Raw genomic sequence first — 24,990 nt, 5'->3', positions numbered from 1 at the left:
TTGGCAGAACTCTACCGGGCCACTGCCAGGGCTCTGGTTAGTTCTGTGGTTTGGTTGGTTACATTGTTACATTGGCAGAGCTCTACCGAGCCACTGCCAGGGCTCTAGTTAGTTCCAGGCATTTGTTAGTTTGCAGTCAAGTTAGGACTTTTATCAGTAACTTTTTTTTTTTCAATTGTTTTTATTGCGGTTTTCAATCAAGTATTAAACATACAACAAAGAATGTTTTCATCCCACCGTGTGCAATGATATACAACCAGGGCAAACAACAGTGCCCATATCCCCGGTCCAAGTCAGTCGCCCTGCATCAGCATTGTGGGACATGCCAGAAGCCAACAGAGCCCCAGTGGTCAGCCCGCCAGGACCTGTGCTATCCATAGCCCACCCCAGTCCGCGACCCACAGCCACGTGTATTGCACTATGACAAATGAGGGTCTGGAGCTCACGTTACGTGTTTAGCAGCATAGGTCACAAAAGATTCCCATATGTCTGTGGCTCGACTGTTCATAGCCATCACCTAGAGAGTGGTCCGCCAATCTCTGCCAGCAAAAAGCAGCATCGTTCAGCCAGCCTTTACGTTTCCGGCAGCCACATCCTGCCCAGTGCATAGTGACCCTCTGCCTTGTCAGCAGGAGCAGCATAGCAGTCTACCTATGCTTGGTAGGAGGGTTATCATGGACATAGCACCGATCCTTAGTAAACCTGGCCCTAGCATTAATCTCTGGTTCTTTCGCCCCCATCCAACCAACCAGCTTGAAACAGACAAGACTCATTGCTCTCCTTTTGCTTTTTTATTTCACCCACTTCCGTGTGAAGGTGACTCTGTCTTCTTGATGCACACAATTAGATGCATCAGGCACGGGCGTCAATGACAGGCTGTTTCATGAAGCACCGACGAGCTCCAGCTCCCACACTGGTGCCACAGCAGTGGAGACAAGACCTATAATCCGAAACTATCTGGATGAGCATCCTTCAGGGTCCACTGAAAGGTCGGGTGTATCCCTTTTTTTTTAACGCAGCTCCTGTACTTGTGTCTGCAGGAGCCCCTATGAGCCTTGGGTCCTGGGACGTCGAGAAAGCACATTTCTTCTTCAAATAAGGCACTTCCTGACCCTGTGCCGTGGACATCTAGACATGGTGGCAGGTCCTTCTCTTTCTGAGCTCCACTCTACTGGAATAAACTACCTCTCCATATCCGTTCCTGCTCTGACTTCCGGATCTTCAAGAAAACGTGGCTGTTCTGAATGCACACAGCTTGCTAGCATCGCAAGCGCCGAGATACTCCTTCGGGAGTGAGCTGCGGACTACATCAAGTAGAATAAATAAATACATGGAAATCCACACAATAAAACAGATGAGTTGTTCACCTAACTTTATGATTTCACTGAGCTCCTTCAAAGACTTATTAGTACTGATCTCTTTTCAATAATCTGTGGAAGCACCATACCTTTCATTTTTTTCTTACAGATACTTAAGTAATCATTCATTTAAGAGTACAGTCCCGTGTGTAGGTAGTGGGGCTGTATTACATGATGCGAGCACTGAAAGTGCTCATTTAACAGTGGTCTCTGCAACAGTTTTCAGCTGACCGATATCTTAAATAGTTCAAAACCTCAAGCAGTGTTATTTCCCCACCATAGACAGTGGTAAATGGTCGTTTGTTACTGAAACTTTAAAGGAAAATGCTGTTTTTGATGGGGAAACTAGCACCACTTACCCACGTCTATATAGTAAACAACAGACTACAGAACAATGAAATAATACAGGGCAAAATAACAACACAACAAAATGTAATGGAGCACAGCGAAACAGTTAAAAAAAGAATACAACACAACAACCAAACACAGCACAATAACACTATGTAGTAAGACGGCCTAAAACACAACAGCTAAATAAACAACACAACACAGTGCCACGCAGCAAATATGCACAAATGTTAATGTCGCACACCTCCATCTCCACAAACCTGCTTTCTTAGTACTGTGGTGCAAGGTGGTTGCACCTATCACTCGCTTATGTACCACCACGGACATGTATTAGCGACAGTCAAAAATGTTTTGCAATTCGGCTCCTGGTCTCTGTAGGGCATGTTAGAGCTCTGAAAGAGAGTGACTACCGAGCACTGCGTCTGTTTCTTACTAGCTAATAAACAGGGCACTCATAGAGGCAGGAGGAACAACCAGAGGAAACAGTGAGAGGAAATAAAGAGAAATGGCAGGTATATTTTTCACATATGGAAAGAATAAATGGGAGTAGGCATGGCAGAGGAAAGGGAGGGATGATGCTAGGGCTTCGGGTGCTTTTAAAAAAAAACAAAAAAAACATGCACTGGTTCTATCAAGAGTCACCTATTTTGGAAGATTTCAGTGGAGAGAGGTGTGGGAAACCTTGCAGCAACTGTGTGAAGGGTGGCATGATGCTCTGTAGGCTGGGTCGAAATAAAGCTGCCCTTGTGTGAATTCCTCCGACGTGACCCTCACTGCCACAAAGCAAAGGATTTGGGTAAGTTTCATCACCCCTTTAATGATCAAAATCACCCTTTGAATTCTTGAATGAGATCAATGATTTCTCTTCTGTTGAGACACCTGAAAACCCTTTGAACCAAACATGCAAGGTTGGTCTGTCTGTTTGAGTTTGTGTCTACTATTTTTAGATGGAACCCCCATGAACTAAAAAAATATTTTTTTTCCCTTCCAGGGCAACAGCACTGGTGAAGCTCGAGATATGTATGTCCCCAACCCCTCCTGCCGGGACTTTGCCAAGTATGAATGGATTGGGCAGCTAATGGGTGCAGCTCGCAGAGGCAAAGAGTTTCTGGCAAGTATCCTGTGACTGGAGAGAGAGGAGATATGAAAGACAGATATCCTGATGATGGTGTTTGAATTGGCTCAATCTCCAGGAACACCCATTTGGATGTACTATCCTTTATTAAAATAGTGTTGGTTGGTCTGGCAAATGTAGGACAGTGTCATAGGATCTACAACCCCAGAAGGCCTGTGGTTGCTACAATATCCAGACTTTGATTTTCAATTGTAGGCCGAACCAGGGCTTTCCTTTACAGCAATTGTCTATCAAGAATAAATAAAAACGCAATTATGCACTTAAGAAACAAAATAACAATTGTTCATGGGCTCATTAAAAAGTAATGGCACTTTATTTAAGCTAAATCAATAACAAAATGGTCAAAACATAAGCCCATAACTGGGATTGCAATAATCTGCAATCTCTTTAATCAGACATGTCCCTACTCATCTCTTCAAGGAGCTCTTCTGCCATTGTGCAGAGAAATCTGTCTTAGGCACCCCCTCATGACGGCTTTCAAGGGATCTTTGTCTTCCTAGTCCAGACCATAGGATCTCTGTGACCCAAAGAATACCCATGGACATGGTGGCCCAAATCTAGTGGATTTCTATGAAGCAAAACTAGTCCTAGGCACAGTTAAAAAAAATATTGACACTAATGGGAGCCTCATTGTTGTTGAGGTGAAGAGTAATACTTTTGACATGAGCTGATGCTTGATGTACCTAGCAGACACTTGTAGAACACAATATACCCTTTGTGGTTTTGGCCCCAAGTCTCCTTAGTGGCAGTCAACTGTTTTTGTTTGTGACTTTTTTTTCTAAATTATTATTCTTTTTCTTCACTTTGGAATCTGTCACTCTTCACTCTTGACTTCTCATTGTCTTCTCCTGTGAACCAAATGACCACCAGGACAAGATTGCATCACAAATTGTCTGTTGGACAATAATTAGTTGCAGAGAAGGATAACCTGCATGCTGGGTGAAACTGTGTTCTTGTGGGTAAGTTCCACCATTCATGAGTTACTTCAAGATGAGAAGAGATGAAGGACCAAAAGTTCCCTATGATTCCTCTGTAAAGCTTCAGCTCAGCTACCAGTGGGATAGAGAAGGTACTGAGCTCATGGCCTGACAATATGCCTGTCCTCCATCAAATTAACACCAAACAGTAGCATGGTAGTTCACCCCAGAAACATACCCATGAATTTCCTTTGCGGGCCACCATGTCAAAAAGACAAAACCTAGTAGTAGAGATCCGGAGATGTGTAAGTGCCCTAGTTAGCCAAGCATGAGAGCTCCTGGAAAAAAAGTTATAATAACAAAAATGTGTTCTTCTAGGTAGTACTTCAGCTGCACCTCAGCTATTTACCAAGTGCTGTAGAAGGTGGCACATACTAGTCAATCCGCTTCTTCCCTAGAGTAGAAGTAGACACATTGCTCCAGCTCCATGTTAACTTGTTTGGGACTGTGGTTGAAGCCTTGAACTCCACATCTTCTCACAGATGGAACTGCACTCGTTGTCTTCTTATGCTACCCTGTTTTTGTCTCTGACATGTAAGTAATTCAGCAAGTACATCGGATTGTGGGGAAGGGAACCTGAACTACAGCAGTACTGGGCATTTTGATGTCACTGGATTTCACCTTGCTCTCCTCCTCTTGGAACGTGTGCCACCTCAACCACTCCTCCTCATCCTCAGTTTCTCTGGCCATTCTGCTAGAGTTTTTTTTTTTTACAGACTTTCTGGAGATCATGTGGTTTAGATCCTGTTGCCCACCTATAACAATTTGAACTAAATGTTTTCAAAACTGGCCCACCTGTCATTGACCCATCCTCACCTTTCATACTAACTGGTGTCTAGCAGAGGGAAGTACACAGTAACATCATGTTTGTCAATACTACCTGCTTACTAAAAATCATACCGCAAGCCATCATACTGTGTGTGCTGCATAGGCTTGTGCATTGATGTATAAGATGCGTAATTCCCAACACATCGCACCTTGGCGATATGGAGACCAATTTGGGTCTATCTTACATTGCTGAAGTCTAAACCAGCAGTAAGCATGATGTTTTTCTGTCTATCGAGAACATATCTAGCTACTTGGAAAACATCTGTCACCTCTACAACCAACCACCACCGCTGAGACCTACAATTACTCTGACCTCTTTACTACTACCCTTATTTGTTGGATCCCCAAGGCTTTAACAGTGAGATTACCATTACTTAGACCATCTTAACTCTGACATTTAAATTCCCATGACTCTAACTTTATCAGTTTGTACTTAAGTACAGTACAAAAACTATTCCTTACAGAACGTACCCAACTTGCACTATCACACAAAAGTGTGTGCGTTGAAGCATGGCAGCCTGTGTGCCAGATCAGAGAGAGAGGAAAAAAGCTTTATAACTTAGTAGATATGGCACTGTTCTGCTCTCTCCTTTTCACTCAACACAGTGCAGCAACTTTAATTGCTGCGCTCTTTAAATATTTAGTAAATCTAGGCCCATACATACGCTGATAGAGTCGAGGAAGCCAAAATAAGTCAATAAAAGGTTGTGGACTACCTCTCACACATACAGGTCTGGGTGGTTGCTAGTCACTAATGCTTGAAGGCTTCCAACATAAAAGTCCTATTTCTGAAGCCTGTGGTTCTGTGCCCTCTATGTTATAGATGGCCCCTACTATGGTGGTACCGCAGGCACCCAGGCATCAAGTCCACAATCCATGAGTAACCTTTGTTGCCGCCCTGTCAATTGTGACAGAAATGAACAAGGCAATAAATATGTTTTTCTAGAACCTGGGGTTTTCATGGGGATAGGGCAGATAGGTCTTCTCACTAAATCACTACTGCAATTCCTACACATTGACCAGTCTGTAGCTTGTCTTATGTTTGTCCAAAGAGAAAATGCTACATCTCCCAGGCCAGAAAACGTTAGTACTGACATTTAACCCAAATATGAATTAGCTTCAACATCTTTTGAATGACTCAACTGTCCATTCTGATGAGGCATTTCTACTTTACCCAAGACCCTTTACTGTACAAAGAGACCTAAAGTCAAACACTGACCACTCGGTGGTCACTCACTGGCTGAACTGTATAGGATGTGGGTGCAGACCCTTGCACTTCCACTGCATCAGTGCCTCAGGCCTATCCAACTGAAGGCCAGAAGAGCACTGAAGACCACCTTCCACCCATTTCTTCTGTGCCTTCATGTCATCCTGTTCTTTTCTTTTCTTAGCTTTCCAGAGAAACACATGCAATGTAAGTTCAACCCAAGCTCCTTTCAGACTTCGAGTCATTGTCATTTGCTTATGTATTTCATGAAAACTCTGAATTAAAAATGTGCTTTTATGCATGATTGTATGCTTGCAAGATATTGGCTAATATTTATTTTCAATTAATGACTGGTATGTTGATGATGTCATATTTCAGTGGTCAAAGACCATCACTGTCAACCTCTGTGGGCTCACTGTTTTGAGTTAAATTGAACAAGCTGAGACAGTAGTTAATACATCTCCATCAGTTACTTCTTAATTGTACATATTCTGTTCCTCCATGTTACATGCCGGTGTGCTGCCTGGCATCTGCTCTCATACAGTTAGGGGCAGATTTACTAAGACTCTGAGATGCATCACTTTAGTGGCACAGCCCTGACAAAAAAATCCTTTTTGATATTCACTAAGTCATGCAAAGCCACTTTGTGTGGCTTGGCGTGGTTTAGTAAACACAAAGTAACGCAAGACAGCGCATAGGGCTGCTTTGTGATCCCTTGCATTGAGAAGGCATTCTATTGGTGAAATGAGCATTCCTATGCATCCATCAATGGATTCTGGTGCATTCTGAAATGTACTAAATCTAGTAAACCTGGGAATATGTCAAAATGCTAGACCTTCCCCAGAGAGGGGTAACAAGGAGCAATGTCTTTATTTCTCCTTGTTACTTTCTCTTTCACTGTTTAATGCATTCTGCAGCACACATAGAAAGAGGAACACCCCCTGCAGTCTCCCTGACTTACTGACCTGCTGCTTTGTAACCTCTTGTTTTACTCTATTGTCCATCGTGGGCCAACATGCTTCTTGTACTTTATCGCAGTGCAACAAAGCCCTCATCTCTCTCTTGTACCTGTAAAATGGCTCTAGTTTTGCTGTGCTTTGTGCCCCATGACTTGAGTTAGCATACATTTCCATCTATGTTTGGCATGACTCCTCACACCTTAGGATAGGTAGACTTTCTACCTACACTCTGTCCATATCTCACCAGATATTCTCTTTAAGGCAGATGTGCGAACGTTCGTGCTCTATCACAGGACTCTTCTTCTATGACAAGCCTTTAAGCTTTTTGTGCCTTTACTCTATGCAGTGTGACCTGACTCTCTCCCCTTTTCTCCCTCCTGTAGGTTCTGGCACTGCCTGGCCTGGTCTGGAAACAGCTCACTGGAGAACCTGTTAGTTGGAATGGAGACTTTCCAGCTGTGGATGCAGTATTGGTAAGTAGTAAGCACTAATCAGTGTGGAGATGGTGATTTAACTCTGAATGTTCTCTGTTTCTTCAGCAGAAGAAAGGTGCTCGATGTCTGAGAAAGCTCCAGTAGTGGCTAATGTTATTCCTCCTCAAAATGATATTACAGTGCTCTGATGTCAGGTAACTGAGGGAACCCCCCCACACTCTTACCTCATATTGTCTGCTTCTCATCTGTATTTATGCAAATCAACCTTTGTATCTCTGCACCCTTTTTTAATCTCCCCAGTTGGGAATCCCTCCTTCTGCATCCTCAACCTTCAGGGCAGAAGTTAATTAATTTATAGCTATGTTTGCACTTTGTAAGTGCCAATACATACATACATACATACATGGTTTTCAAAATAATGAATTTATTATTATGCAAAGAATTTAACCATCAAGGTGGACAAGCACGTGGTTGTATTAGCCGTTATTTAGTATGAAGGCATCACACAGTTTCTGTGCACCGTAAAGCACCAGATCATGCAATTTATAATTAGGTACTTTGTATCTCATTTATGTATTAATAAAGCACATGCATAGGCCACACTACACCTGGGGAAGTGTCCAGAGAACATGTCCACGGATTTGTCTCAGGACTGCTGGCTTAACCTCTTATAATTTGGTACATTTATGACTTGATACCAACTTATTAGCTGCAAGAATAAAATTATCTTTTACACTTAAAACCTTCTTTTGGAAATTATTCCAGGGATGTCTGCAAAAATCATCAAACCTGTGTACAGTGTTGCATAAACATACATTACTGAGTGGAGGGCTTTGATGTCTTTCCAGATCAGGTGAAGGATCGATTAGAGGATTACAATAGTCATAATAGAGGGTCTGTGATGTACCGCTGGGAAACGGTAGAGGCACAACCAACAGACACCTAAGTACGTATTTTATATAGCGCCCAGAAGTGGTGGCAGTGTACAGAAACCTCAGTTAAGGGAATGTGTGGCCCACCCAGAGCTCGTGCAGCACATCAGAGGGATGCCTCAGTAAAGGCTTTGTGGGGTTCCCAGTGAAATGGTGAGGGTTCAGCATACAGACACATCAGTGACAATTCTTTTACATATCCCTCAGATGTACTGAAGGTACACGCCAAATGTGAGAAAGGGGATTATTAGTTTGGGTGGATGGTAGTCCACCACAAGTAAAAATGTCACTATTCTTGTAAGGTCCAATAAAGGTTTTAGTAATTTAAGCTTGAGAGCACCCCCTGGTAGCTATGCCAAAACATTTAAAAAGTAAAAAGCACAACACAATAAAACTCCTACTCCAATTTGTAAAACTAGAGAATATTTTAATTAACAAAATTACACCAGAGTGACAAACTTCCAATAAAGGGAACTGGAGGTATGAAAGTTTTAAATGAAAATAACGCCAAAAAGTGCAAAGTGGCATATGTGGGAAACTGGTCACACTAGACCTGGAAAAAGGTACGGTTCAAGACTGAACGCGATGAAGAGCTGTTTACATACACGGATTAATCCTGGTCAGAAAGATACCTTTACATTTAGAATTTTTTCAAGAAGGCAGAGTCTTCAGGGGGACAAAGCTGCAGGCTGGAAATGCTCATGGACAAAGGGTTGACGAAGGACAAAGTCTCAGTGAAACCACAAACAACATCGGAAATAGCTCAGAGAGGGAAAAGTCTGATGTGAGCACCCAGGATGCCATCAACGTCAATCAAATGCTGCTCAGCGTCAACCTGGAGAAAATGTTTGCCTTCGTACTTGGACACTTTTCTGGAAGTTGGATTTTTTCAGTGGATCAAGGAGGCAGACTGGAGCCAAAGGGGATTTGATGTTATCTGATGCCTGTCAGTGTTGGGCCTGCTGAATTGGATGTGCTGCTGTGGAGGAGAACACAGTGGGAGCTGCGGCGAAGTCAAGACCACCGCTGAGTCACCATTGCGAGATCAGCTGACAGTTTGATCTCTGTCCAATGAGAGTTCACCAGGCTGAAAATTAGAAAAAGGGCCTCAGGAAGAGGACTTTGGGGTCAGGACTTACTCCAGCAGAAGGCTGTAGCACAGGTCCTCTTGAAACTGGTCAGTTGAGCTCTTCCAGAAAAGTAGGTGTCTTGCAGCTATGTTTCCCTGTAACTTAATGAAGAGGTCAGCCACCTCACTCTTGGAGTCCATGTCTTTGCCATGGGTACAAGTGGAAGCCGGTATAGCTCTTAGGGTTCTCTTCATTCATCTCAACAACAGGTGCAGTCCTTTGTCTATGTTCTACAGGTATAGTAGTGTTTTGAATAGGGAGCCGAAAATTGCCACATTTGTCTGCAGTAGCCTGTGGATGGGTGTGACTCCTGTCCCTCCTTGGCCTATAGGAAAAATTTCCCAAGGGTAACCTTACCCACTTTTTCAGACGTTCCTGTGTGCCCTACTGACGAAAATCCCACAGTGCCCCTCTCTATCAAAAGTCAAGAAGGCAGAACCTTTCTTTCCTTGTGAAGAACTCCTGTGCCCACTCCAGAGATGTGGCCAGGGAAAACAGAACCCCCTCCTCGGTGGCCACTCAAAACCAATTCTGAGGGCAGCTCCTGTTCCGCTTAGATTGCTGCCTGGCTGGCTCGAAGGACAAAAGAGGGGCAGTTCCACATGTTAGGTACATCTACCTGTGACAGTTAAGTAACTGGCCACTGTCCAGATGGTAGTCTTGCACCCCACTCCAAACACCGAAGGCCTTTGTCTCAGCTCTGGGAGGAAGATCAAACTTCATCAAGGAGCTATTCAGCTCCTGAATGACAGTCCGAAGCTCATGCAAATGGACTTCAAGAAGCTTCAGGTAGGTAAAAGGTGGCTTTTGTAAAATATTTAGCACAAATCTAACTTTGCCAACGAACTGCGCTTGTGATCAATATTTTAAAAAGTCCAAAATTAACTTTTTATCCGGTTCCTAGGCAGGGGTAACATCATTAAATTTTAACATCATCTTACAATGCTTTTCTGTTGAACAGCACTTTGCTACAGTGAAAAAACCTTTATGATCTTTTCACTGTGTGGACATTAACTGTTTGCATGGCCTACTTTTAAATACCACTTACCCTTCACTACTGGGCATTAAGGTCTGCACAGATGTGACCTTTTAATTAAAAAGAGGGGTTGGGCCTGTCAAAATGGGTTTTGTTCGATTTGCAGTTTAAAATTGCACAGCGAGTTTACTGGTCTCAGGCCTGCAGTAATGTTTTGCCCTATCACTTTAGGTATGGCAAAATATATGTGCTGTGGTCCGCTAGTGACATGTAACTTGCGGGCCTTGAGGTCACTTTGTACCATATACTATGTACTTACAGGTAACTTAAATATGCCAATTAGGAGTGTTGCCAATTTCAACATGTTTTAGGGGTCAGAGCATAGAAACCAGGGCACTCAACAGCAGTGTACCAGTGTGCAGATTAAAAAAAACCAGTGATAAAATCTTGCAAAAAGTGTGGATGACGATGAAAAAAGGGATATTTTCCTACAAGGATAGTCACATATCTCAGTAGATGATTTTTGATGTACTATCCCGGAGCGATGAAGGCTCACCTGCACCAGAGTAGAGAAGCAGATTAAAATTAACACTAAGGTAGGTGTAAAACAGAGATTTCGGCTCTGTATGTGAAGGGGCACAAAAAAGGGGAAGGTGTGTGGCTAACCCCTTTTCGGACCCTAAGAGGTGAAAATAGGGGTGACACTGTTCAAAGTCACATCTAAATAGTGACTGTGGGTAACAGAACTATATGAAGGGAACTGTGTTCTCCACCTCTTGTTATAGTAATGTATGTGGTATTGTTTTAAAGCACGGGATTTATATGTCCTAGTTCCTTGTGAATTTGGAGTGTCTTTGAATAATTTACACTATATATATATATCTTACAGCTTGATCTCCAAATACTATACAGCAACGTTATTGCACTTTCAGGTTTGATCCTCTTGTTTTTGACTTTGGTGATAGACTGTGTGGTCATGTGGGGTATTGGGCAGCTACCGGTAGCTCTCACTCTTTTATCTCTCCCTTTTTTAGTTATTTTTGTCTTTGTTTTGGCTCAGCTTTGGTCTTGACGGTTTAAATGTTTTACTTAGGTATCACTTTAACTGACCTCCACCACATTTTTAAAGTTTGTTGTGCATAATATACACATAATAATATCCTGGTTTTATGGGTGCTGCACTGAATGTTTTTGAGCACAGTGGCTGTTCTTTTGCGATGCACAAAATATTGCAAACCTACCACCATGGGGTTCCGGTAATGCAGAAATTATTTGGTTGATTTGGAAAGGGTGAATTTATCATTACTATTGTATATGATTCTAGCCCTGAAGAAGTTTAAGGTTATTTGGCCTTACAAAACATGTACTGCTTACTAATTGGCTTGCATAATGGTTGCGGATGTGGGTTCCCACAGACTAGTCTTTCTTGCCATCCACCTTCCTCTGACCACAAATTGAAATCCCCACACCCTAATCCTGTGGTTGGGTGTCCTTGGTAGTGCAAAAGTTCAAACTCTGATCCCCTCATTGCTGTTTTGACTGCTCTGTCGCTTAGGTGAAACTTCTGGAGGTGATGGAAGTGATGGACAAAGACACCTTCGATTTCCAGTTCTCTGGAGAGTTAATGTACACCACTGTGCTCAGTGACCAGCGGTTGGTGGAGCTCATCCCCAATGGTGCCAGCACGCCTGTCCGCTACAATGACCGCAAGGAGTTCATCCGCTTGGTGCAAAAGGCATGCCTGGAAGAGAGCAAGGAACAGGTACGGTTTGGCAACACCAATGATTGAAATCACATTCTTTATTATTAGTAGAATGTTTACCAAATTGTATTGTTCATTTAATCATGTTACTAAACTAATCCTATGTATGAGATATTTATAGGGGGCGTGGCTTGGTGGCGCAAGATGGCGGGCGGCATTTGAGTAGGTTCCTGCTGCTTGGCCTCGGATGCAGAATCTTGGGCCGCCATCTGGGCACGTAACCTGCACTGCCTGGCAGGACGGTGAGGCCCGATCAAGGGGGCACCTGGAGACCAGTTTGGGGCCGGGTTGCCTCCTCCATCAGAGGAATAGCTGTGGCGGTCTGACAGGCCTCCCCCACGAGGTCCAGAAGCGCAGGGACAGTCTGCGTCTGGAGAAGGCCGCGGGCCTGAACACAGCATGATATTGAGTGGCGGCACTGAGGGGCCACAGGTGGCGGTGTGACCCTCTCCTTCGAGCGCGGACAACAAAGTAGGATCTGTGAGGGCACAATGGAGGCCTCTGAGCGGCCAATGCCAGCAGGTGACATCAGAGACCCCTCCTGATTGGTGCTTACCTCACTAGGTGGCCAATCCTCCTCTGAGGGCTATTTAGGGTCTCTCCTGTGGGCTTTTCCTCAGATAACGACTTGAAAGAATTCACCAGAGTTCCTATGCATCTCCCTCTTCGACTTCTGCCAAGGATCGACCGCTGACTGCTCCAGGACGCCTGCAAAACTGCAACAATGTAGCAAGAAGACTACCAGCGACATTGTAGCGCCTAATCCTGCTGGCTTTCTCGACTGTTTCCTGATGACGCATGCTCTGTCTGCCTTCACCCTGCACTGGAAGCCAAGAAGAAATCTCCCGTGGGCCGACGGTATCCTCCCTCTGCTCCAGCAGGCATCAAACTTCAGCGTCACCGGTACTCTGGGACCCCTCTCTCCCTGACGAGCGTGGCCCCTGGAACACAGGTGGTGGACCCAAGTGACCCAGACTGTCCAGTGGTGCAACTGTCCAAATTTGGAGGAGGTAAGTCCTTGCCTCCAGACAGTAATCCTGTGTACTGCGTGAAATGCAGCTGCTAGGACTTCTGTGCACTTTTGCAAAGAATCCTTCGTGCACAGCACAGCCCAGGTCCCCGGCACTCTGTCCTGCATTGCTCAACTCGCTGAGTTGACCACCGGCTTCGTGGGACCCTCTTTTGTAGTGTTGAGACGACTGCCGTGGTGCTGCCTTCTTGTGCGTGGGCTCTCTGTGTTGCTGAGGGCCCTCTCTGTCTCCACTTCCAAGTGGTGACCTCCTGGTCCTTCCTGGACCCGGGCAGCACCCTTTTTCTTCAACCGCGACCTTTGCAGCTAGCAAGGCTTGATTGCGGTCTTTCTCCAAAAAACAGCTCTGCACCCTCCAGCACTCCGTGGGACAACTTCTGCACAAAGGAGAAGTTCCTGGCACCTTTCGTTGTTGCAGAATCTTCAGCTTCTTCCATCCGGAGGCAGCCATTTTGCACCTTCATCTGGGGTTTAGTGGGCTCCTGCCCCCCCCTGGACACTTTCGTGACTCTTGGACTTGGTCCCCTTCCTTTACAGGTCCTCAGGTCCAGGAATCCATCTTCAGTGCTTTGCAGTTAGTTGTCTTTGCAGAATCTCCTATCACGATTTTAGTGTGTTTCTGGGAAAGTAGTATCACTTTACTCCTACTTTTCAGGGTCTTGGGGTGGGATATCCTGGACACCCTTAGTGTTTTCTTACACTCCCAGCGACCCTCTACACACTACACTATGCCAGGGGTCCCTAAATGGTTCGCATTCTACTTCCTTAGTATATGCTTTGTGTTGCCCCTAGGCCTATTGCATCCTATTGTATTCTACAGTGTTTGCACTATTTTCCTAACTGTTTACTTACCTGATTTTGGTTTGTGTGTATATTTTGTGTATTTTACTTACCTCCTAAGGGAGTATATGCTCTGAGATATTTTCTGACATAATGTCACTAAAATAAAGTACCTTTATTTTTAGTAACTCTGAGCATTGTGATTCTTATGATATAGTGCTATTTGATATAAGTGGTATAGTAGGAGCTTTGCATGTCTCCTAGTTCAGCCTAAACTGTTCTGCTATAGCTACCTCTATCAGCCTAAGCTGCTAGAACACTACTAATCTACTAATAAGAGATAACTGGACCTGGCACAAGGTGTAAGTACCATCGGGTACCCACTATAAGCCAGGCCAGCCTCCTACATTGAGATGTTGGACAAGGAGGTTTTTCCACTCACCCCTTTGTAGGTGGTTTGTTGCTAGGCCAACTACCCTGACTGATACACATAGACACAAATGGTTTTGTTCCAGGCAGGTCCACAGCGCTCAATAAAGGCAGGTTGCACAGAATTATGGAATGGGCACCAGCCAAGTGGCCCTGTGCTGCACGCCTGGTCATAGATGTTGAAAAAGTGTTTGATACGCTGGACTGGAACTACATGTTCTCAACTCTCACCGCCTGCATAACCTTATATGCGGATCTCATTGCCTGAGTGAGGGTGGGTCAGTGTATTTCCACCACTTTTTCGATGAAGAAAGGCATGCATCAGGGGTGTCTCTTATCCCCTTGCTTTTTGCCCTAGCCATGGAGCCACTGGCTCCGAAACTGGGCCAACAGGGTGGAGATTGGGGTATTCCTCTAGAAGGAACCCTGTACTCCGCCTCCTTGTCTGCGGATGATGTGCTAATTTATATCTGTGACATTAGAAGCGGTATAACTGCTATAACAGAGATCCTATCTGAACTCAGAGCAGTGTCAGGACTGGGGGTAAACTAGTCTAAATATCTGAATCCTGTCCATACCCCCTTCACCCACACTGTCCTCCACAGTGGTTGCTAGTGGGTTTGCGATAAATACATTGGGAACCAAATACCTTCCGTTATTTAGGTATACACATTTATCATACCACTCAGGACTTGCTGGATGGTAATCTTACAAGGGCTATTACGTCTATACGCTCTCAGATGCCTCTCTAGAGCCCGCTCCCCCTTACATTTCAAGGTAAGATTGAAATGGTTATACTCCCATGCTTATTGTATTACTTTCATAATCTCCCATTATTTATCCCTAGGAAAGTCTTCTGTATGCTTAATGCTGCACTGGGTACCTCACTTTGGAACAAAGGTAGACGTCGGGTGGCGACGTTTGCAAACTGCAACTCCCAATCGAGAAAGGGGGGCTGGGAGCTCCTAATTTCGAGCACTACTATTTGGCAGCGCAGCTACAATGGCCTGCCAGATGGCTGGTGGTTTGACGGCTGGAAGAGCTTGGGCACCGTACCACTAGAGATTCACAGCATATGGTCCAAGAAACCATTCTCACTTACGCCAGGCCACCCCCATACTGTAGTACACTGTTAACAGTAGCTCACACCAGCTATAAGTGAGGCATCAAGCTTATGCTCCCGCAGTATTCTCCAGAAATTTGAACGACTGTCAGACTTTCAGCCTCCGGGAGTTGCTAGGCCACAGGGGTCTGCAATGCTGGGAAGCGGTGGGAATCAGCACAGTGGGATCTCTATTCCAAGATAAGGTTTTAGAACCCTTTGACCACTTGCGCGCTGATGGGGGCATACCTGGGGGAGTCCCTTCCTAGCGCACGCCAGACTTCTTGCCATATTGACCGACCTGTGGCAGATAACGGATTTGGAGCCGGACCTTCACCTTTTAGTGCGCACACTACCTATCATGGGCAGTGGTAGACGCCCAATCACCTGGTTAACTAGAGCTTTGACATACACGACCCGGCACCCCTTGCAGTCGATTCGCAGAACAGGATGTAGGCAGGGAGTTTCCAGATAAGGAATGAGACAGGGTATTGATATATCATGAAAAAGTACCACAGAATGCTAGGTTTCAATATATACAATACAGCATATTACAGAGTATATCTTACACCAGCAGCACTACACAAAATGTTTGGTTCCCCTGTGTCACAGTCCGACACTGATATGATTCACATGCTTTGGTCCGCTCCAGGGTTGCGCCGTTTCAGGCTCCAAATAATGGAGGCTCCCGCAGAATTAACTGAACGCACTGACTTACGCACTGCAGAGAGTGCCCGACTGGACCTCTTTTGCCACCCTAAACGAGCGATTGTAACTAACCATTTTATCAACTTTGCATTAGTCATTGGCAGGCAAGCCATTGCCATGAGCTGGAAATCACCCTCCCTCACAACTGTCTCCCATTTGTGTGCAGCGGTCCTGAAATGGGGTAGAGCTGAGACGGTGGCACTTAGGCGGGAAGTAGTGAGAGATTTGCGAAAGGTCCCAGTGGTGAGTGGCTGAGACATGTATATGCAAGAGTGGCAATCCTATCGAGAGCGCATACAGCTGGGACAATCCCACAATGACAACTCGGCTAGCTAGCACCTGGACGACCATGACTAATGCTTTGGTCCCCTCCAGAGCTCCCTGCGTGTGAGTTGTGTTCTCACCCTATGCTGCAAGGCCCACAAATGGTGACTCATTAAGTCTCACATATTGCCTGATCTACGTTACTGCAATCTGTGTACTATTGCCATAAGTATGTCCTGCCTATTGCAACTCGATATCAATGTTGCGGGCCGATGTTGCACATCTCTTGTCAAAACAGTGGCAAGGTGCTTGTCTGTATTTCGTTTTTAGTGGGGAGTATGATACTCCCTTCTTGTTCGCCAGTTGAGTTTGTTCTTAGTGTTGTTCTTAATGAACCAGTGACTCCTGTCTTACCTATGATACGTAAGTAAATTGACATCTCTTATGTATGTGATGAATCTTTGTATGCACTGTGTAACGTCGAACAATTGATTTGTATACCTATGTAAGAAAGTTAATAAAATTGGTTAAAAAAAAAAAGTATGAGATATTTATAGAAAAGTTGTTTGTACATGTATGCTTATTACCACACGAGAAAGCCTGATTGGTATTTGTGCACGAATATAAAGTTGTGCTGTAAAAATAGTTAGGATCTAGGCTGTTGGACAGATGCCTTCTTTACTGTTCAAAGCTAGTGGAACAGGTTACCCATCAAATGAGATGTTACTACAGGAACTTGTACGTATTCACTCTCACATACAGCTGCCACCACCTTCAGGGCACTTAGGACATGATCCTCAACAAATTAGCCACCAAACATGTTCAAGTCTGCTCTCCACACATAGAATAATTTGATTGGGTCCTCCGAAATAGAATGATATTTTCTCACAAGAAAAGGGGATATGGTGGGATGTTTCAAGCAAGCAGAATCATTATAGAAGAGCCTGAGGGTGTTTCCTCCAGGAAAACATTGATATTTAAAAGTGCTTTTCAATTTATTTCCATGAATATAAAAAGAGGGTGGAAGAGCATTTTGAAGGACAGACGCAAACACTGTTCTCTGTATTTACTTTTTTTCTTACTCTAGATTCACTGTGTACTGCGGAAAATATATTGCAAATTAGAGTGAAGTGAGTATAAGAGACTTTGGGCCTGATTTAGCTCTTGGCTGAGAGGATTACTCCATCACAAACGTGACGGATATCCTGTCCGCCATATTACAATCCCATTATATCCTATGGAGAGTGTAATACAGCGGATGGGATATCCGTCACATTTATGAGGGAGGATTCCATCTGCCAAGATCTAAATCAGACCTATTGTGATCTGGAATATGTAGATCAGTTAAACAATTTTTACAAAAAGTATGTACCTTATTAGTTGCACATGTTGCTACATTTAGAGTTCCACATATTAAAATGATGTTCATTTATCCTTTTAAAAAGTTGATTTTTTCCAAGTAAATTGGAGAGCTGCTGTTAGTTTTCTGAAACACTAAGGGGCAGATAAAAGTTTCTTGCATCCCTTAGCGCCCACCCACTGACACTATGTGTATCATATTTGAAATATGGCCCACCATGATGCAGGGTAGGGGGCAACAGTATCAAAATGTTTGACGCTATTGATGTACTGTTCAGGGTTAGGACCATAGTTTTGGTGCTAACCCTGAACAATAAATAGGGTCCCATTGTAACCAATTGTGTGCTCTCTTTAACACCTGCTCTGAGCACGCGTTAGAAGTAGAAGTAGAAGGGGCTGGGGGGGATAGTGTTAGTGCAGTTTTGAGGTAAGTACTTGACTTACAGTTTCACTCTCTGGGGGTTAGGATGTCCACAAGTCAGGGTTCAGTATGACCCCAAACTTACACCACCCGGTGCTGAGGTGTAAAAGTTGAAGATAGACTTAGAATGGAGACTGGGGGCACTCGGAAACAGATCTGCTGGCGGGTAAGTACCCATGATTTCGGAGGGCAGAACTGGGGGGTTTAGGTGAGGACCAGGGGAGGCCACAGGTCAGCACCAAACACACACTCTCAGCGGCACAGGGGAGGCCAGGTGCAGGGTGCAAACACAGCATAGGGCTCCCAATGCTTTTGAATAGAGGGGTCCCAGGGGTCACAAAGATGCTGAAAGGTGGGTCCAGGGGGGTCGGTTCCGTGAAACCACATGATGGACTAGGAGGTGGGCCCCCTGATAAATGTTGCTGGACCAGTGGTAGGATTCCCCAAGCTCAGGTGGCTGCGGGTGCAGGGGTACCTTTAGGTGTCTGGAATCTTCGTCCGGTTCTGTTGCAGTCAGGGAGGTCCTCTGAATTTAGACTGGAGGCATTGTCTTGTTGGCCAGTAGGGGTCAACCCAGGGTGCACACAAGGTCGGAATCACCTGGGGACCTGCTCTAGACCGGTGGCCACCAGGACACGGGCCGTGGGCATCAGGTGCACTGTGAGCAGGACTCATGGATCTGGGCAGTTCCGGAGTCCTTTTAGATGGTTTCTTCTGGACAGGGCCGCTGTCCTCTGGAGTTCTTGGTCCTCTGGTGGACAGGCAGTCCTCTGGGGGTTTGGAGAGGTCGCCTGTCCTGCAGTATGTGTCATTTGATTGCAGAGTCTTTAAAGCTGCAGACAGGCTGATAGGGCTAGGGCCAAGTCAGTTGTTGTCTGGAGTCTTCACTGCTCTGGGTTCAGCTTAGCAGTCCATCTTTCTTCTTCTTGTGGAGATTGCGAGCAATCTGGTGAGCTAGGTTCAGGGGGGCCCTCAAACCCTAGATTTAGGGGCATTAAGGGGTCATAGGGCAGAGCTAATGACTACTGTCCTTGAGGATGGCCATACCCTTCCTGTGCCCACTTCCTTTGGAGGGTGATTCCTAACCCTATTGGTCCCTGTCCTCCAAACCAAGATGAAGGATTCTGCAGGTAGGGTTTACTTCAACTCTGGACACCTTACAGGTGGTCCTTGCTGGAATGGTCACTCCTCCTTGTTTAACCTAATTTTCCAGCCAGACTTGTCACCAAAAGTGGGGCTTTGTCTGGGGGGCGGGCATCAACCCTAGCTGAAGTGCCCTGGGGCACTATAACAGGGGTCCTGAGCCTTTGAGCCTCACCGTCAAGTGTTACAGTCCCTGCAGAGTGGAGGTGTGAAACACCTTTACCGAGAGCAGGCTTTGTTTCTGGCCTCAGAGAGCACAAAGATTCTCACCCCATGAGGTCAGAAACCTGTCTTTTAGTGGCAGGATGGCACATACTGGTCAGCTTTACACTAAAGGGCTGGTTAAAATAAAGGGGACATCTCTAAAATGCCCTCTGGGTGCATTGTACAATAAATCCCAAACTGGCATCAGCATGGGTTTATTTTTCTGAGAAGTTTGATATCAAACTTCCCAGCCTTTAATGAAGCTATCATGGAGCTGTGGAGTTCATGATGACAAACTCCCATCCCATAAAGTTATTGCACTTACAATGTCTAAGAATGGACTTGGACACTGTTGGGGCATATTGTTCATGCAGCTATGCCCTCCTCTGTGGTATAGTGCACCCCGCTATAGGTCTGTAAGGCCTGCTAGAGGGGTGGCTTACCTATGCCACAGGAAGTTGTTGGTGGTAATGGCATCCTGAGAGGGATGCCATGTCGACTTTACCTTTTTCTTCCCACCAGCACACACAAGCTGCAGTGGCAGTGTGCATGTGGTTGGTGAGGGGTTTCTTAGGGTGGCACCATACATGCTGTAGCCCTCAGTGACCCTCCCTGGTCACAGGGCCCGTGGTACCACTGGTACCTTTTACAAGGGTCTTATCTGTGTGCCAGGGGTGTGCCAACTGTGGAAACAATGGTACATTTTTAGGGAAAGAACACTGGTGCTGAGGCCTGGTTAGCAGGATCCCAGCACACTCTCAGTCAAGTCAGCATCAATCTCAGGCAAAAAAGTGTTGGGGGGATGCATGCATAATGTGGCGCAAAGGTTTGCAAAGTGGCACAATGCAATCATTGCACCACTTTGTAAATATGGTGCAGCGAGTTTTGAAGCCTAATGCCACATTAGCGTAAAAAAATGACGCTATTGTGGCACTAAAGCTCCATCTGGGCCTAAGTGGCTGAAGAAGTTTTAGTCATCCTGGAAATCACTTTACAAGAGTAAATGTCATAAACCCAATTACTACTAATAGGTAATGACTACTAAGTGTTGCTGCCATAACACAATGGCCCTTCTCCCTGTTCGATGGACAAGGTGAAATTGCTAGAGGTCTGGATCGATGAGACTCCGTCCTTAATGAACACATGAAGGCCACTTTGTTCAAATGTTGTTTTTACTTATTAATGTGCTCCTTACAGAAAAGTCTTCCTTTTATTGGCAAGGTCACACCCAAACAAGTGGTCACTGCCTGCGTTCTTTTGCACCTGGGCAGTTGCAGTTGTTTATTCCTACGTCTTCCAGCCAAAGAGCTGGAAAAGTTGCAACACGTACAAAACTTTGCAGTCAGAGTCAATTAAAGTTTGACCATGTTAGTAAATACAGAAAAAGCATTCATTGCTGCTTAGTGCAATAAAAAACTCAACCAAGATTTGCTAAAAATTAATTCATTGCAGCTTTCTAAGTTTCTGCACTGGGTTGCGTAAAATGGAGAGAGCAGAACAGCACCATATCTACTAAGATGTGACACTGTTTTCCTTTATCCCTGCGCTGGCTCACTTTAGGCTGCCAGGGTCCAAGGCAGACATCTTTGTGCCATAGTGCAAAGGTCTCTGCGTTGTGTGAAGTATAGTTTTTGTACAGTACACATACATAGTAGGAAAAATGAGTATAAATGATACATCTCTGCTAATTATGCCTGTCTCGAGGAGGTGTAAGATTTTGGCAAAAATCCCTGGCTACGATTGTTTGTAGATAGGGATTTGCATCAAAACCTATAGATGTTTGTGTGGGAAATTCCATGTACTACCATGGAAGACCCTCTTGACGCAAATTAATGTGAAGCAGCTTATAGCACAAGATATATCCTGAAACCATCCAAGGCAACTTCTGATTTGTGTGCATAGTAAATTCCAACTTAACACTGTTTCTGATTTGTGTCACAAAAGTAATGCAAACCCATATCAAAGAGTTAGTAAATCTAGACCCCAGTTTGAAGCTGATTGCATCATGCAGCCTTTGACTATGACAAATCAACCCTCAAAGACCGCATCTCCAAATGCTATCTCCAGCGGACTCTCAGTTCTAGCAAGAAGTTGCTCCTTCATGTAGCTAATAAAAATCAAATGCAAGACAAAGGGCGAGTATGGTGTCAACTAGGACCCAAACCTTGCAACTCTCTTCCTTTTTTACTTTATCAATAGGAAAGGTCAGGGAGGCCCTCAAGTCATACCTGGTTTGCTAGTTTGTGGATTAGAGCTACTGGGTGGGGATTCTTTAGGTTTTAGTCTCTTAGCGCCATGATGCTCCTTGGAGGCCTCTTCTAGCTATCCTGCCCATCCACTGATAACCCCTGTTGTAGTGATGCCTAGTTACTAACTATGAATCAGTAGCAATTCTGCACACATTTTCCCCTCCAAGTGCATTATTGTCCAATCTCCAGCTCTTGTTTGCCTCTGGAACATGCCCAGGCCCTGTGTCTCTATCCATGGAAGAGTTCTCATAGGTTAGCACTTCCTATGAGGGAGAGGCAGTCTACACTATCCAACTCCCACCTACAGAAAGCAGTTCACCTAGCAGATACAACTAATCAATCAGAATCACTCAACAGACATACTACCAGACAGGCAGCCTCCAGTTCACCACTCCTGTGAGGACATGAGGAGTGTGTTGTCTGCCCCACCCAGGCCAGCTGTGCCAGCATTGCCATTCTAAAGGGACAGCATTGTCAGGACGCTGCCTTCCCTCTTACACACATCCTATAGCGTGGCATAGCTTGCAAGCGCCACACAAACACCTTTTTCACAACAGACTTCGTGTAAGAATGACCTTACGGTTTTTGTAACTGAATCTCTAAATCAAGGTATCCCTTTTTCTCTTCTCTTGTTTTCTTTCTCCTTCGATTCTGCCCCCCTCCTGTTTGCCTCTTCACCCCACCCTTTTCTCCTGTGTGGCACCCCCTGCTGCCTTGAATCCCAGATTGCAGCGATGAAGGCTGGCCTGCTGACAGTTGTCCCCCAAGCTGTCCTTGATCTTTTGACCTGGCAAGAGCTGGAAAGGAAAGTCTGTGGTGATCCTGAAATTTCTGTGGAGGCCTTAAAGAATTTCAGTGAGTAGCATTCATCATGCCGATTTGGAGTAATTCTTAATTCAACAGTAGTGAGTGAAATCGAAGCAATTCCTAATTTGTTTCTTTTATACATCAATGCATGAAATTAAGAATACAGCAAGTTGGTTTATTCTTTGTATCTATAACTGAGAAAGCTCCCTTTGTCTCACCATGTCAGTAAGTGAAATGAAGAACATGACTGGATCTGTGTGTGTGTGCTCCCCTGTGCCTCATATCTTTGCATGCAATGAGGAACTTCTCCAGATGTTCTATCTCTTATTACCTATATCAGACCTGAAAATATTACCCTTGCAGTTAAGAAGAAAGCTTGAGGCAGTGAACACCCAAGTATACTTCCTGAGTATCCTTACCCACCTTGAGGCTCCTCTTCCTCTCATCACTCAAATCCATGCATCAGATGTTCTGATAGGGCTAGTATTTCCCCCTTGCTTCATCTTGTTATATCGCTGATGCAGAGACCTTTGTCTTGGAATTTTCATGGATTTTCCAAGGTTACTTCTCAACTGCTCTTCGTTCATGGAATGTCCTTTTCCTTTATAAATGTACTGGATGTCCTAGCCCACCACCTTTAGTAAAAGATGTCAGATCACTTGTTCAACCCTACCCACACTAAACCCTGCCTCCACTTGCCAACTCAGCTGCATTACTTCAATCACCTTTCTTCCTCCTTTTTGGTTGAACGCTAAGTGCCTGCTCTCCCAGAGATGTTCGTCTCCCTCATTTCATTGCAGCTGTTCCTAGGTGTCCACCTATGCTTCAGAAGGCCCTTTTCAAGGACTGCCTGACCTGAGAGGTTCATTATGTACTTTAGGATCACAACATGCCTTAGCTGCTGTGCCTGGGTCATTGTCATAGGCTGACAGCTAGAAAAATATGCTGCTCTCTTTGGTAGCCTTGATTCTGCCTAATTCTGGAAGAACCTTTTGAGTTGTGGAGTTCTGCAACTTTATTTTCACACCATAAAATTTAGGAAGATAACCTCTGTTTTTGAGGGCCCCTACATTGGGTTTATTTTCTTTCCAAGCACAGTAAGATTACCTTCTCCATGTGTGTGTACATGGACCTTCTTTGCAGATGGAGAAACAACACATTCAAAGGGCTGCACATCCACTCAGAATGAGTCATTTCTGAGACACCTTATTCAGAACCACCCAAGGAGAGAAGGTTTGTCAACAAGTGTCATATTAGGATGTGTGGAGAAATATATAAATATACTCACAGATTCACATTGAGCATTTACTTTCTTGCTGCCTGATCATCGCCATAAAGTCCTTGGAACTGTGTGAAAGAGGAACGCTGCTCCCTAAAGATTCACTTTCAACGCATGAGAGATCTTACCACATCTTCAAGTCAGTGTCCCATGCTCCTGATGGCATTTCTACTCCAAATACAGTTTTAAACTTTCAGATATGGGATTTGGTTATCCAGCACCAAGGAAAGACTGGGCAATTATCTAATGCCCACCTCAGGCACTGATTCAACAGCTAAGCTCCCAGCCTGGTGGCATGTTACTCTCTGTTTCATGATCCCAAAGTCCAAGAAGGTGTGATCTAATTAAAACCACCTGCTGTACTTCCATGCCTTAGGCTCAGGTTTTCAGGTGAGCAGATATTTTCATCCTGATTGGAGGAACCATCTAGCATCACAACATGCACCTTTGCCCCCCTACCCCATAACTGCTACTGCATATAAATTGCGCCCCCCCTCGTGCACAGAGCCCTATGATAGGTGGAGGTACTTTTTGATAGCCAGTGAAAAGAACAAGTTCTTTATTGCCAGCCTCCCAACAAACCAGAACCTGCATCCATCAGATGCCGGGCATTTGTAGTGCTGGCCCATTCATGCTAGATTCTAACTTTTGGACTCTGATGACTTGGACTTCAAATATGAGAAGCGTTATGAAACATAGGCCAATCCATAGGGTGTTTGTCACAGCAGTTAGGGTGCTAATCCTTACAACGCCATCCTTCTCAGTTCATAAGGAAAGCATTATATCCCTTTTCCAGGCTAAAAGGGATCAACTACACCAGCCTTGTCAATACAGGTGTATAAAACACAGCTGTAGCAATATTCCCCACAGCCCCTTATCAGTGCCTAAGTCACACCAATTATTAGGTGCTAAATCCCTGGTGTTTAGGTGTCGGAGCCGCCAATTTTTTGAAAGGCACAACCAATTGAACTATTTCATGTAGTTAGAAAAAGCACTCTAAGTTTCACAAATGTTCATCCACAGTAAGAGTCAAAATTCAGCAGGCCATCTGTTTTGTTCCAAATAACTTTTTCAAGATGCCATTAATATAGTCATTTTCTTCTTTCCTTCAGTGATAAATTTCCTTTATGATAATTACCCTGTTTTATTTTATTTTTCCTAGCGGAATC

The 24,990-nt window shown here is 44.7% G+C and overlaps 1 protein-coding gene across 3 annotated transcripts in view; it reads left to right on the top strand.

Moving 5' to 3' along the window:
• The window catches only part of LOC138293556 (E3 ubiquitin-protein ligase HECTD3-like), a 393,674-nt gene that overhangs the window by 284,388 nt on the left and 84,296 nt on the right, over positions 1-24,990 (top strand). For all 3 annotated transcript variants that reach the window (XM_069232817.1, XM_069232818.1, XM_069232819.1), the window contains exons 14-17: positions 2,698-2,817; positions 7,196-7,285; positions 11,840-12,046; positions 22,461-22,590. In XM_069232817.1, coding sequence (XP_069088918.1) covers positions 2,698-2,817; positions 7,196-7,285; positions 11,840-12,046; positions 22,461-22,590 — 547 coding nt within the window. The remainder of the gene's footprint in view (positions 1-2,697; positions 2,818-7,195; positions 7,286-11,839; positions 12,047-22,460; positions 22,591-24,990) is intronic.

This window comes from Pleurodeles waltl, chromosome 4_2 (assembly GCF_031143425.1).
Source record: "Pleurodeles waltl isolate 20211129_DDA chromosome 4_2, aPleWal1.hap1.20221129, whole genome shotgun sequence".
NCBI classification, from domain to species: domain Eukaryota; kingdom Metazoa; phylum Chordata; class Amphibia; order Caudata; family Salamandridae; genus Pleurodeles; species Pleurodeles waltl.
This window is presented reverse-complemented; position numbering and strand designations above follow the sequence as displayed.